Genomic DNA, 12,982 nt, shown 5'->3' with positions numbered 1-12,982 from the left:
CCAATAAAATGCCAAATAATAAAGATTAAGTTTTGCTTACGACTGACAGTTCAATTATTACCAGTTAATTTGCTTTTACATTTATATACACACATTACAGAAATGAATTTCACACTATGAACGTGTTAGTATTGAGTGAATCTTTGTTTTTTTGATATTTTGATATTGAAGAAAACTGCCACAATATTACTAATAATTACAACTAAGGTGAATTGTAAGCCGAGTTCTGAATCTTTTTCTTTGCAGTAATGAAACCACATCATCATCAATGTAATACAGCACAGTTCTGTATGATAATGTACTGTATCTACACTGTACTGTCCCTCGTTCTTTAAACTAAACAGTAGGCGATCCTGGACATGCAGTACAACATACTCAGGAATTACAATTTTCCTCCAGACACCTTTTTTCGGATCATTGACTCACTCCACTCTCACCATGTGAAGCACAAAGCACCTTAATGTGATTTTGAATGAAAAAAAGAGAAACAAAGCAAGAAAGAAATCCACTTGGTCAGCATAATTTAATGAGACAGAGTGTGAAAGGAACTAAGTGGATAACCAAATGCAGAGTGGGCCTGTGGGTGGGTGTTGGATGAAGTCAGTGATATTTCAGCATCCCTCAGTGGTTAGTCTGCTGACAAGGAGGGGGAAAAAAACCTGAGGAGTGAGAGACAGCGAGGGAGGTAGTGTGTGTGTGAGGGAGGGGCTGCGTCACTGTATTATAGTGTAGTATATACAGCATGTACAGCATATGAGCGAGAGAGAGAGAGAGAGAGAGAGGAAGAGAGCAAAAGATAAAAGCTGTGTCATTATCTGAACATCAGTGCCCCTGCCTGTTTGGACAGGCAGGATTTGCATGTTGGGTTTTCAGCCGGAGCCTCGGGGCAGGGTGGGGTGGGGTGGGTAGAGCGTGGTGGGGTGGGTGGAAATAGTCATCTTCATGGTGTTCTGGGTGTGGCCACTCTGGGAACAGGACTTCTCTTGACAGGGGTCTCGCAGCTCAGGTCACTCGCCTGACATCGGGACATAAGATCATGCGGTGTCCGCACACACACCAGTGTCAGGTTTCTTCTTCTTTTTTACACTCTTCATGCCACAAAGAACTGAACCGAGGTCCGAAACGCCTACATTGTGCAAATTTAGTACACACTATTGTAACACGCGTATGTTAACTGATACATTTAATTTATTTATTTTTATTGCGTCGTATTGTATAAACTTTATTGCATTTAATATTACATTTAGTTATAGTTAACATTCTCATATGGTTTATTTCTTAAGAAAATGCATTAAAAAAAATCTAATGATTATGATTTACTGGCACAAACAACACAGCAAAGGCATAATGTGGAAGGTGAAATGAATCTTTGTGTGAGAGAGCAAATCTGAAATGTGATAACTGTTTGGATGTGAAACACTAGACGTAGAAATCAGGGTTGTGATGGACTCAGTATCCTCCTTGTCCCTCTTTCTCGGCTGACATGTGAGATTCTTTGGAGGCCTGTGGGTCAACACTGGCCCAGTGTGGTCGAGACTTATCACAGAATGAACAGAACACCGATCTTCTTTCTGACCAACTTTATTTATAGTTCAAGAAGAAGAAGGAAAAAAAAAACTCTGCATACACATTTAAAATAACCCAGTTACAGACATCTATCAGACAAGAAATACAGGCACTTACACACAGAAGTATAAACAGAATTTCTCCACACACACACATTCAGACAGGCATGCCAAAAGGGGGCTCCCTTATGGAACAGGACATCCTGAAACTGCCAAGAAAAACACTTGCTAAGCCAGCAAGCCATTCCAGTGTTATCCAGTGTTTTTACTTTTATGACCAGGAAAAAGTTTTACACTTTTGCACAACAACAGAGGAATCTAAAATAAAACTAGAGGCAGTGTTGGAGCAAAAGTATCCACTGGTCAAGTAGTGATTTTAAGCTTTGTATAATTACCAATTTGTGGCTCTTAGAAGAAAAAAAAAAAAAAAAAAAAAACGCCCCCTCAAAAGAGTTGTTCCAATAAAATGCAGCCTTATACAAAAAATGTGCATATTGAGCAACAGAAGAAAGTTCTCAGTAAAAGAGGGAAGTGTAAAAGGGAAGAAGGGAACTGTGTGAGCACTGTGTGTACCATACGTAGGACTGGGTGTCACAATGTGATGTGTTGCAATAAGGTGTGTACAGTCTGGATTCTCTGGAAATTCAAGAGAACAGAGCCAACTCACACATACGCACACTGACACGCACACAAATACAGAAGCACACAATTGACATCACTACATTTGCAAAACCTGTTAAAAAACCCCAAAAAAAAAACCAAAGCACAGTTCCCCACATTAAACCACATAAAACTCTCGGGGGCGTCAGTGTGGTGGATATAAACATTAGAGTCGAGTCTCTGACGTTTCACAAGCAGTTGGGATAAAGGGAAGTGACATCGCCGACGCACATCTCTAAATGGGAACTGATGCTAACTGAGACAATGACAGTAACAGAGGGAGGACAAAACAGGATGCTGGTCAGATGAAAGAGCCCGAAATGTCAGACAGCCTACAGACTGTTGTCGCCTTGCAATCTTAACAGCCAACACCAGTCTGATAAGCTATCTGATAGGCCGAGAGTGACGGAGACGTACACATGTACAAAAACAACAATGAAAAAAAAAAAAACACAACATCATAATAATAATAATAATTAAAAAATTAAAACAAAAGAATCCTAATCCTACTTACCACTGACAGGAGAAAAGAGGCGATGTGAGTGCTCTGACTAGAGCTGGTGCAGAGCGCAGCCTTCAGCCTGCTCAACAGTGCCTCTCTGTTTTGAATCTACTCGAGTGATTCGTCTCCTGGCTCCATGACTGGGGCAGTGCAACGAGTTCATTTGAAGGTTCAGCTGAGGTAACGGCACAGACGCTTTTCACTGTGCGCTTGAGGCTTTTTTTTTTCTCCCCCCTCCTGCCTGTGCCTGCTCTAGCGCCCACTGCGCTCAGTCCAGCGTAGCACAGCAGCGGTACACAGAGGGAGAAGAAAATAGCACAATTCACGGGCAATTACAGAAAGAAAGAAGCGGTTGCATATATTGAGAGCCAGCTGACGTTACCCGATGAACAGAAGATGTTTTAAAAAGACGCAAATATGAAGACTGATCACATACAATTCAGAGATTTGATTTAAAAGCTGCTCGTGTGATATCAAACATGAGCATTCAACCCTCATCACGGGGTAAGAATGATTTTTTTTAAAAAAGCTCAGTGGACAAGTGCAGACAAAGGGAAAACACTTACCACGACACAGATCGTCTCTGAGCTAAAGCGAAAAGCTTCAATCTGACATACTACAACTCCCAAGCAGACTCCACGTCTATTAGTGGAGCACAATCTGCTCTAATCCATAAAAGATAAAAGAGAGCAACAAATGTGGCAACCATGCAAACACAACCTAGTATCTCTGTCTGTCTCACTGCGTGTCTCAAACACAGCCACGCACGCACACGCTTGTAGATCTGATTCAATATACGGCTGCATCTGGTAAAGTAGCTCCAGGCTGACTCATGTGCTCTCTTCCTGGAAGCAGAACAATAAGGGCAGACAAAGGGACCAGCAGGGTGATTCATGGCCGATTTATCATTTCTCATCCGAAACTACGAAAAATTTGTTTTACTGCCTCTCACAGAAAACGAGGTCATCCGACACGGAAACATTCATTCACTCAACTACTAATAAACCTGGGGACTCAATCATTTACTGTCCATTTAGCGGTCTTGTCAATCCACAACTGATGCTGCACGACAAATCTTTACAGTAATAAATATCCCACATCTTACATCATAAACTCTTTTATCATAAAATAAAATATAAACCACATATTAACATGCTGCTGAACAAGTAGCGCACTGGACTCGCGTAAATCCTAGTTTAAAACAAAATCAAGGGCGTTCTGGTGACTGAAACTCAAATAGTGCAGCTTAAGCCTCACTAAATACAATTATTACCAGCAGCTTCTTCTCAAATGACCAGGAGTTGCTCGGAGCTCCAACTACATAGGAGACACTTTAACATCACAACGGCTTACACACAATCACGTAACCCAACAAGCACCTACCTTACAGAGTACGGCTGCAGAAATCACTACCAAATGCAAAAATGTTTTAAACGCAAGTAAATGAAGTCCAAGTTCAACATGAACATGTTGCTACAATAACAAAAGAGAAACCAGATGGGGGCTGATATTAAGCTTCATATAATGGTGGGGTATCAGCCAGGAGGCAGAGCAGTGATGAGGAAAGGAGTGGTGGGAGCTTCTGAAGTTGATGGCACTGCTGTCACTCTGCCTTGTCCTGCGCTTGGCGAAGCTCTGGGCCATGAAGTTGACAATGGAGCAGACAAAGAAGCATACCATCATGACCACAACCTTCTCAAAGAGCCACGACATCCAGTCCTCCTCCTGCCAGGAACCACAGAGAGAACAGAAAAAAGGGAGAAGAGCTTGGTCAGTAAAGTGAGGGCCACCCCTCTCCTTCTTCTCCTCCTCCTCCTCCCCCACCTCCTTAACCCGACACCCTGCTCTCCCCTCTGCTCCTGATGCTGTAGGCTAGGTGGGGATCCAGCTCCATGTGCTGGACAGATAGAGATCAGGGGTAATAAAACACGCAGCAGCCCCCACCGTCCTCCCCCCTAACGCCCCCACTGACCCCAGCCTGCAGCCTGCCTCCACCAAGTTAAATTGGCTTGCTTCTCTCCTGTAACTGCAGGAGGCTCAAGTTACAAGAAAAAAAGGAACATTGTTCTAGAAATGCCTTAATCTGTCCTTGTGCAACTCAAAGTCTATCCTTTTTTTTTTCCCCTTCACTCTACTCGTCAGCACATAAAAAAGAGAAAACGATTTCAATGAATCACTCGGAGTAAGACGGAGAATGAGGCAAAGAGAGAAAGAGAGAATCCTTTGAAAGAGAAACAGGCTACAGCTACAACTGGCTCTTTTTGTTCTACACTGGGGGGTTTTGATGGATTGTCACTGACGGGGGGTGAGGGTGGGAGGGGGGGAGTTGGCCCCCGCCTCGATCTACAGTCATCGCTGGGTTCAGGCGGAGCAATGAGTGCAAGTGTGTGTGTGAGACACATAGGGGAGTGACCACATTCACACACACTCCCAATTGGTAAGATGGAGCATGAGTCAGCACGCCCCGCGCTACAATAGTACAGTTCAATACAGCGAGTGGAGCCAGACCCCACACTGGCCCTCTTCTCCTCTCCCCCCCCCCCACCTTTCTCTCTCTCCACCCTCCCCTCCTGCCCGCCCAGTGCAGCGCTAACCCACACTGTCACTCTGGCCCGAAACAAGTCTCTGTAATCTACTGTATTATTACAACAGATTACAGTAAAATATACTAACTCAATGACTCTCCTTTAAACCAAAATTGAAATGTAAATTATTATTATTATTTATGTTGTTAATGTCAAAACAAAGGGCACAGGTGAGAGGTGTGAGAAAAGAGAGTTAACTGTTTCAGGAGAGAAAATGGGTCACAGATATAAAGGAAGGCTTAGATAAAGAGAAGACAAGAACACAATAAAAGTGGAGGGAGAAGGAGTGAAAGAGGCAAAAGTAAGGGGGCCACATTCTTTTCTTGGCGCGCAGACACATGTGAATGAATAGAGACTGTGAGCTCGGGGCTGAGGCCCCTGTACTTACAGTTGGGATCCCCTCTACAGCGTGATGGTGCAGTTTGGCCTTCTGGGCCTCCAAGTGCTCCCTGAAGGGCTTCTGCAGTGCCGCACCCAGCAGTGGAACAGATCTGCCTCCTCCAACACACACACAGAGGGTGGGAGGAAAAGGAGGGAAAGAGGGAGGGAAGGAAGAAGAGAGAAAGAGGGAGGAGGGGGAGGCATGGAGGAAGAACAGGAGTGGGAGGGGGGTGGGGGGGTGAGGGGGCACAAATCACGTCACATCATTGTTACTCACCAGCCCAAGGGCAGCAACAAAGGGAGGCATGCTGTCCTATCTCCTGTACTGTGTCGGTCTCTCCTGCTTCCTCTCCGAGAAGAGAGAAAGACAGAGAGAGCAACGAGTGCAAGCCCTTCACTGGACATCCCCACAACACACACTCGTATAAACACACACAAAAACACACAGAAAACACAGGGGAAAAATTTAAAGTACAGACTGTGTCACAGTCACAGGAAAGAGTGGCGTTCAAAAACCAAAAAGTAAAAAGAAAATAAAAGACACAAAAGGAGGAAAAAAGTTGGCTGGTCCTCATACAACAGCCGCGGCATCAGTAGTCACCCACATTCTCCCGCTCTGCTCTTCTCTCCTCTCCTCTCCTCTCACACACATACTCGGCTTCCTCTCCCTCCCGCACGCACGCACACATCGGTGAACCCGTTCAACTCCCCTGCAGTGCCTCCTCTGCCGCTGCAGCGCGGAGAAATGAATGACTTCTCAGAACTCTCACATTTATCACAGGCGGTTCCTGTAAGAACTGGTTTCAGCCAATTAATGAGGAAGTGAGTCGTACCCGAGCTGTGTCATCACTGGCTGAGACCTGGGGGGGATGGCCCACAGGGGGAGGGAGCTCCTATAAGACGGCCCATATTAGGAAACCCTTTACAAGATTTAGCCACCAACTACAAGAACACTACTGAAACCCCCCCCCCCCCCCCCCCCCCCACTTCCACACACACACACACACACACAGTCAAAGAAAAAAAAACGTGAGAGACTGCAGAGAATGCCCGAGAAGAGCGAATCAGTGGCCCATCCCTAGGCTGGAGTTAGTGATTAATCACTAAACAAATACATACTAAAGACCTTCACTTATTCTCTTTGGTTGCTATACACTGATAATTACATCCCCAGAGTCATTGTTGCAAAGCCATCTTTCTGCCCCATATTTGTTCGTGTTCGGGTACATCATCAAAGCTCAGAGACGCATGAAATATCTGATGGCAGGTCTGCGTGGGCAGCCATGTCACATACGGTTGAGTTTAGAGCTGGTTACTTTCTCTGAAGGAGGCAAAGTAATTTCCGTCTTTACCCACCTACACACACACACACACACACACACGCTGTGGTAAAAAACAAAGAACAGATCATGTTCAATGATTGAGTTTACAACAAAGAAACCTTTTAGTAATGATTAACTTTATACCAGGTAATGATATCTTTCATGTGACGGGACATAAAGCAGACAGGAAGTCTAACCATTGGGTCATTCTTAAAATTAGACAAAAGAAAATGGTTAAGATGTACAGTATCAAAAATCTAGCTACTTTTTTTGGAGGGAAAAAAAAAGCTTCTCCTATTCCCATCCCCCTCTTCTCAAAAATCCAGGCATCTCTACACTTACAGAAAATTAACAAACGAATTTAAAACCACACAAGCAGGGTGAAAAACCAACGGTGGGTTCAGGCATGAAAAGGACATTTTAGAAAAATGTGAGAAACACACTGCTTCAGCAGATGAAAGCAAACAGGCAAGAACAAAGAGTGAGAGAAACTGTTTTTCAGAAATGGCGGGCAAACCATCTCCTACACGATGAGCAATACTGAGTCATGAGCCTGAGCAAATCCACCAACAAAGACGCTCAGAGTTAGTAGTCAAACACGTTTTTAATGCCTCATAGTCAGGACGCTCTTTCCATAAAAATACTGAGTTTATGCTTTTTTGGGAATATTCCTTTTTCACTTTCTACACCACATGTGAAACTGTTGGATTTGAGAATTTCTACTTTTAAGTGCTTATAATTTACCCGTGAGTACCTGTGCCTGCCAAAGATCTTTTTAAATGTGTATGTAAGTGAAAAAAGTTTAGAAGATTATCTTTGTTAGACTGAGATGACTTTCGCTGGATTAATTGAGAAATGTATGTTACTTGTGCAGAAGTTAAATATGTGTAATAAAAATGTGTTATATTGTACAGATAATGTTGAAAAAGTTAATCTTGATTTTGAGTCCAATTTTAGAAATTTAAAATCTTACTTTCTTTGCCTTTTACCTTACTTTGCACTTAGAGCGGGAGTTGGAATTTATAATACACATGAGAAAAACATAAAATGATAAAAAAAATCATGTGTCAAGTGACAACAAAAGGAAATCTTGAACCTTTTTCCCTCAGTGAAAACACTGTGGCCTTGAGAAAAATGGAAATAAATCAGAATTTTCTAAAATGTACACTCAGACACAAAACACACAAAAAAGGCTCTTGAGAGTTTTCCTTGCAAACTATAAAGACTCAATTTATGGCAAGGGTTTTTTTTGTCAAAAAAAAAAAAAGCATTTGAGAACAGCAAACAAAGTTCTAAATTCTGATATAATTCAAAAAAGCTAACCTAATTAAATGTATAAAATGTACCCTAAACTCCTGATGAAAATAAGTTCATAGGTTTATGTCTCTAAATTTATTTAATCAGCAGCAACAGAAATAACACAAACATGCCTAAAATAACATTACATTTAAAATAGCATTTATGTAAAAATAATGCTGTAAATTAATTACAGTGAGGAATTCTGACAGGCATTTCATACGATAAGTCTTTTATTTGTGAGCAAGTAGTAAAAAAAAAGGAAAGAAGAAAAATCACTGCAGTTAAACCTAACAGATCAATAAAAATGGGACCTTGCTCACTTTCGTCCTCTTTAGAGAAAGATATGGGAGATTTAAAAAGGATAACAATGTAAATTCTTAAAATGTAGGTGGTTTCACAACTATAAAAGCCTGCATGTGTGCATCCTGCTTTACAGCGTTAGAACAGTTGTTCTCCTATTGATTAAATTACTTCCAGAAGCTGTGCAGAAAACATAAGCTTAATTTGTTTGGGTTATGATTCCTAATATACTGAACACATACAATACTTCTGCAAGTGTATATTATAAACTGCTAATATTCATAAATAAATAAGCTGTGCGAGAGAATTTCAATTAATTAATCATCGTATAGGTAACATCAACGTTTCCTGATATGAGTATCAGGTGAATGTAGCTGCATCTAATGATTTCCATTAAGTCACTAACTGAATCAATAAGTTAACAAAGAAATGATATATATACGTGTGTGTGTGTGTAAATAATTTGTATGAGATTGTGTGTGGACAGAGAACCACAGCAGCTGAGTTTAGTGTTCTGTTGAAAGTGGAAGAAAAATCCTTTGAATATATAATTCAAATGTTCAAATGAAAGAAAAGACATGTTGACATGGTCCGTCCAAATACACCTTTGTTGAAACGAACAATACATAAGGCTAAACAGAGTTTGACCAGTATTTTTTTGGGGACTAGCAGCTCTGGTGGAAAGATAGTGGAGAAACCAAACTACCACCACTGCCCTTTAATGCCAGACAACCATTCACTTTTTCCATTTTTCCAAATCCTCCCCACTGTGGTGATTCAGTACCTCTGCACAACATAAACATTTGAACAAGACAAAAGTGTTTGACAATTTGGTTTCACATTGTTAGGTTAAATTCCACGGTGCTACCTTTAAGTTACTTAAGCATTTAAAGTCAATTTAAGATAAGTGCTTTAAAAAAAAAGAAGAAGAAAAAAGGCGGCACTAAATTGGCTCTATGTGACCAGCCTTTCTGGGAGAAATACACATTTTTAAATAACATGTAACATTGTGTATTTGCACCTTTGAGTAAAATCTTTTTTTACTGGGCCAAAGAAAAGGCTTAAATAATACCAACACCTTCTTCAATTTTAAATAACCTTTAAAAATATATTAAGTATCAAATGCTTCATATCTGTTTGGGTAATGATGGATGGAAAACTATCCCTGTGATCAGAATTCCAACTTCAACAATCAGTGCTCAAAACTGAGCCCTATCTGCAGATTAACTTTAATGAATTTTTATGAAAAGAGAAGATATAATTAGTCACAAAATGGGAAAATCCCACATATTTCTCAGTTTCCTGCTTCCTTATTCTCACAGTGAAGGGTAAATGTGTGTGTGTGTCATCTCAGCATCTTATTTTTTCTTTTCTTTTTGATAAACTTTTATTTCCTGCTGCTGTTCATTATGTGTATTTAGGCATCCTGTGTCTATTTTATAAAAAAAAAACTAAATTCCACACTCCATGAGTCAGTGGTGGCCTTTGACCTCTGTCCATTCTGAAGGCAGTCACCCTTTAATGGCACTTAAACACACACGCACACACACACACACACAGACGAGAAATTCTTATTCACTATTACAATGAAATTCTAAGACGCATAAGATCATACCAGTAGGCGCTTATACACACACTTTTATACACACACTTACACGTGTGCCTTGGCGTTCCAGGCAGGGGATGATAGAGAACAACGGCTCACATGACAGATAAATCCTGGCCAGGTCCAATGGGTTACAACATCATCACAACAACTGGCTTAGGCAATCACTAGTATTACCCAATGCTCCACAGGGCCACAGTTCACACCTAACATAACAGCAGAGACACTTTAAGAATCACAAACACACACACTGGGGCTGGGCAGCCCTCTGACCTGAGGTACTGAAACTTTGACCTCTACACCAGCTCTGTGAAAAACATTGATGATCACACTCATTTTTTTGTTATCAGTTAAAAGCTTAATAAAACACTACAGGTCCATTTTGATTTTATAGGGTGTTTGAATAATACCATAGTGGAATAAAGGGAGGGGGAGTGTGTGTCACTTGAGTGTAAGCAAAATTTTGATTCATGCGGATATGTTGTAAGGTAATCTGTGTGAGTGTGTATGTGTGTTCCTCCTCCGGTTCAACTGGGCTTTTTCCCAGTGACTTCACTGCTAAAACACGGAGCCCACTCCTCAATGGAGATCCCCCTGTCGTGGGTGTTTATCACATCCCTACTTCACAGCCATCTGTGTGAGTCAATACACACACACACACACACATACACACGCACACACACAGGCTATCCTCTCGGGTGCCCACAGTGCTGCCAGGAAATCAGGGACACCAATTATAGCAGTCTATTATTCCTCTCACTTCCCAGACAGGCACATAAAATAGCCCTCCAACCCCTACGTTGACATGCCCACACAGACCCTCTTGATCTGGGTGTGGAGGTGAGTGGAGCTGCTGGGTCACTGTGTAAGCTGAACCTGGACCCTTCCACTAGTGAGAAAGAGTTGTTCAATGAGTCAGATGTGAGCGGAGACACATGAAGACGAGTCACACTGCTACTTGTAGAGTGGCAGTGAGAGATGAAGAGGTGGTGTGGGTCACTGGACTACACTAAGAGTCTCCATCCATGTACTGTGATGTCATGTTAGGAGGAAAAACTTTGGTATGGGTGGGACAATATTAAACCCTCTTTTCAGTGAACACTCAATTACTGGGTGATAACTGCAACTACTGATTTTTTATATTTTATTGGCCCCAAATGTGAAACTTTGCAACATGTCACAAAAGTACAAAAAAAAAAAAAGATTGTTAAATAAACACATTAGGACATGTTATATGAACGTGAAAGGCAGAAATGCCACAGGAACACTGTCATGAGCTGGAAAATTAATGACACGTGGAATAAATGAGAACTTGATGCCGTTTAAAGCTTTTCTGTCAAATTAACACCATGTATGTTGCTAATCCAACACAGCAGGTATATCAAGTGAGCACAAAAGTGAGCATGGGACTATTTCAATATACAGAGGGACTGTATGGAGTCTATGTGGTTCATATACACGATGCCATGCTCCTCAGACAACCACATAGGTTACTACGTACTTGTCAAAAGCCACAACATGCTGTATGCCTTCCGCTTTAAAAAGTTCTACTTTGGCTTCTGTATAAGAGTTAACAAACAAAGATGTGGAACTTAGTGCAAAGACAGACAACAAGGTCATTTTAATCTGCTGATTTTTGTGACGGGGAGTACATGCCAGATTTGAAAAAGAAAACAGAGATTATAATCATCTGATATACTTCTCGATAACCCATACATACTGTATACATTGTAGATTTGCATATAGCAGAGATTGTGGTTTAGAAGCAGACAAGTGAAAGTACTGATGTCTGCAGGAGAGTAAGAAGCTCTCAGTGCTCAGATTGAAAAGCACTAAATGAATGTAAAAAAAAAAAATACACAATTTCCCACTACAGCAATTATGTATGAATGTGATCTCATACCAATAAATTCTGTTTCTTTGAAGTGTAAGATTTATTTGTCTGGGACAGAACTAATTAAACACAGCCTCTGCATAATTAAGATTCATGACTGCTCCCTTTATCAGGATAAACACAGATTATTTACAACTGGACAACACTGAGCATTTTAACAATAGGAATTATCCCAGACAATACTCCTTTTTATCGCTGACTCTTCACAACATGTCACTGTTGAGAACAAAGTGTCTGTTTTGACTGAGGTATGGTGGGGGCACAGCGGGGCAGCATGGTTCAGGATGGCTGGTTGACTGGCATGAGTCAGGGTCCTGTCTGAGAAGACTCTTCACAGACAGAATACAGACACACATACATACATACACACACACACACACACACAAGTGGTGAAATTGTAGTCCACATTACGATGTTCATGGGATTTACAAAACAATACACTTCAGAGAATGATGCTGATTAAGAGCTAAAGGTCACGTCGTGTTCCCCCAATAAATGAGCTGCTCTAAAAATGAATCAATGGCATACTGTTTCCTAAAACAACATACAGGCTGGTTGCCATCCTGATGAATTAATACATTAGCAATTTCACAGCCTTGGTCTGAACTTGTGAAGGGATGACTTGATGAGCGACTATGTGTGTGTGGTGTGGAACAGAGTGTGAGACTGAAGACCAATACAATGAATCAGAGATGAATAAAGTCTTGGAATACACAGTGTGCCTGAGAGGCACATATGACACCAAACCTGGAACACACCTCTCCCTCTCTTTGTGTCTGTCCTTCTTTCTGTCCATGTCTGTCTGTCTCTCTCTCGCTCTCTCTCACACACACACCAAAGCTACAATTACATTTAGATCATTGTGCAC

At 41.4% G+C, this 12,982-nt stretch overlaps 1 protein-coding gene across 8 annotated transcripts in view; it reads right to left on the bottom strand.

Annotated features, from left to right (window-relative positions):
• Positions 1-1,565: 1,565 nt before the first annotated feature.
• Positions 1,566-12,982, bottom strand: part of LOC131458514 (vacuole membrane protein 1-like) — a 62,046-nt gene continuing 50,629 nt past the window's right edge. For 4 of the 8 annotated variants that reach the window (XR_009240099.1, XR_009240098.1, XR_009240100.1 and 1 more), the window contains 2 exons: positions 5,701-5,803; positions 1,566-4,452 (listed from right to left, as the gene is read on the bottom strand). Coding sequence is in view for 1 of the 8 variants with exons in the window: in XM_058627669.1 (XP_058483652.1) it covers positions 4,201-4,452; positions 5,701-5,803; positions 6,299-6,345 (402 nt within the window). In the remaining 7 variants the exon portion in view is untranslated. Of the gene's footprint in view, positions 4,453-5,700; positions 5,804-5,970; positions 6,624-12,982 lie in introns of those variants that run through there. The other 4 variants (XR_009240104.1, XR_009240105.1, XR_009240103.1 and 1 more) reach the window with 4 other exon arrangements.

The sequence above is a fragment of the Solea solea genome, chromosome 4 (assembly GCF_958295425.1).
Source record: "Solea solea chromosome 4, fSolSol10.1, whole genome shotgun sequence".
Lineage (NCBI taxonomy): Eukaryota > Metazoa > Chordata > Actinopteri > Pleuronectiformes > Soleidae > Solea > Solea solea.
This window is presented reverse-complemented; position numbering and strand designations above follow the sequence as displayed.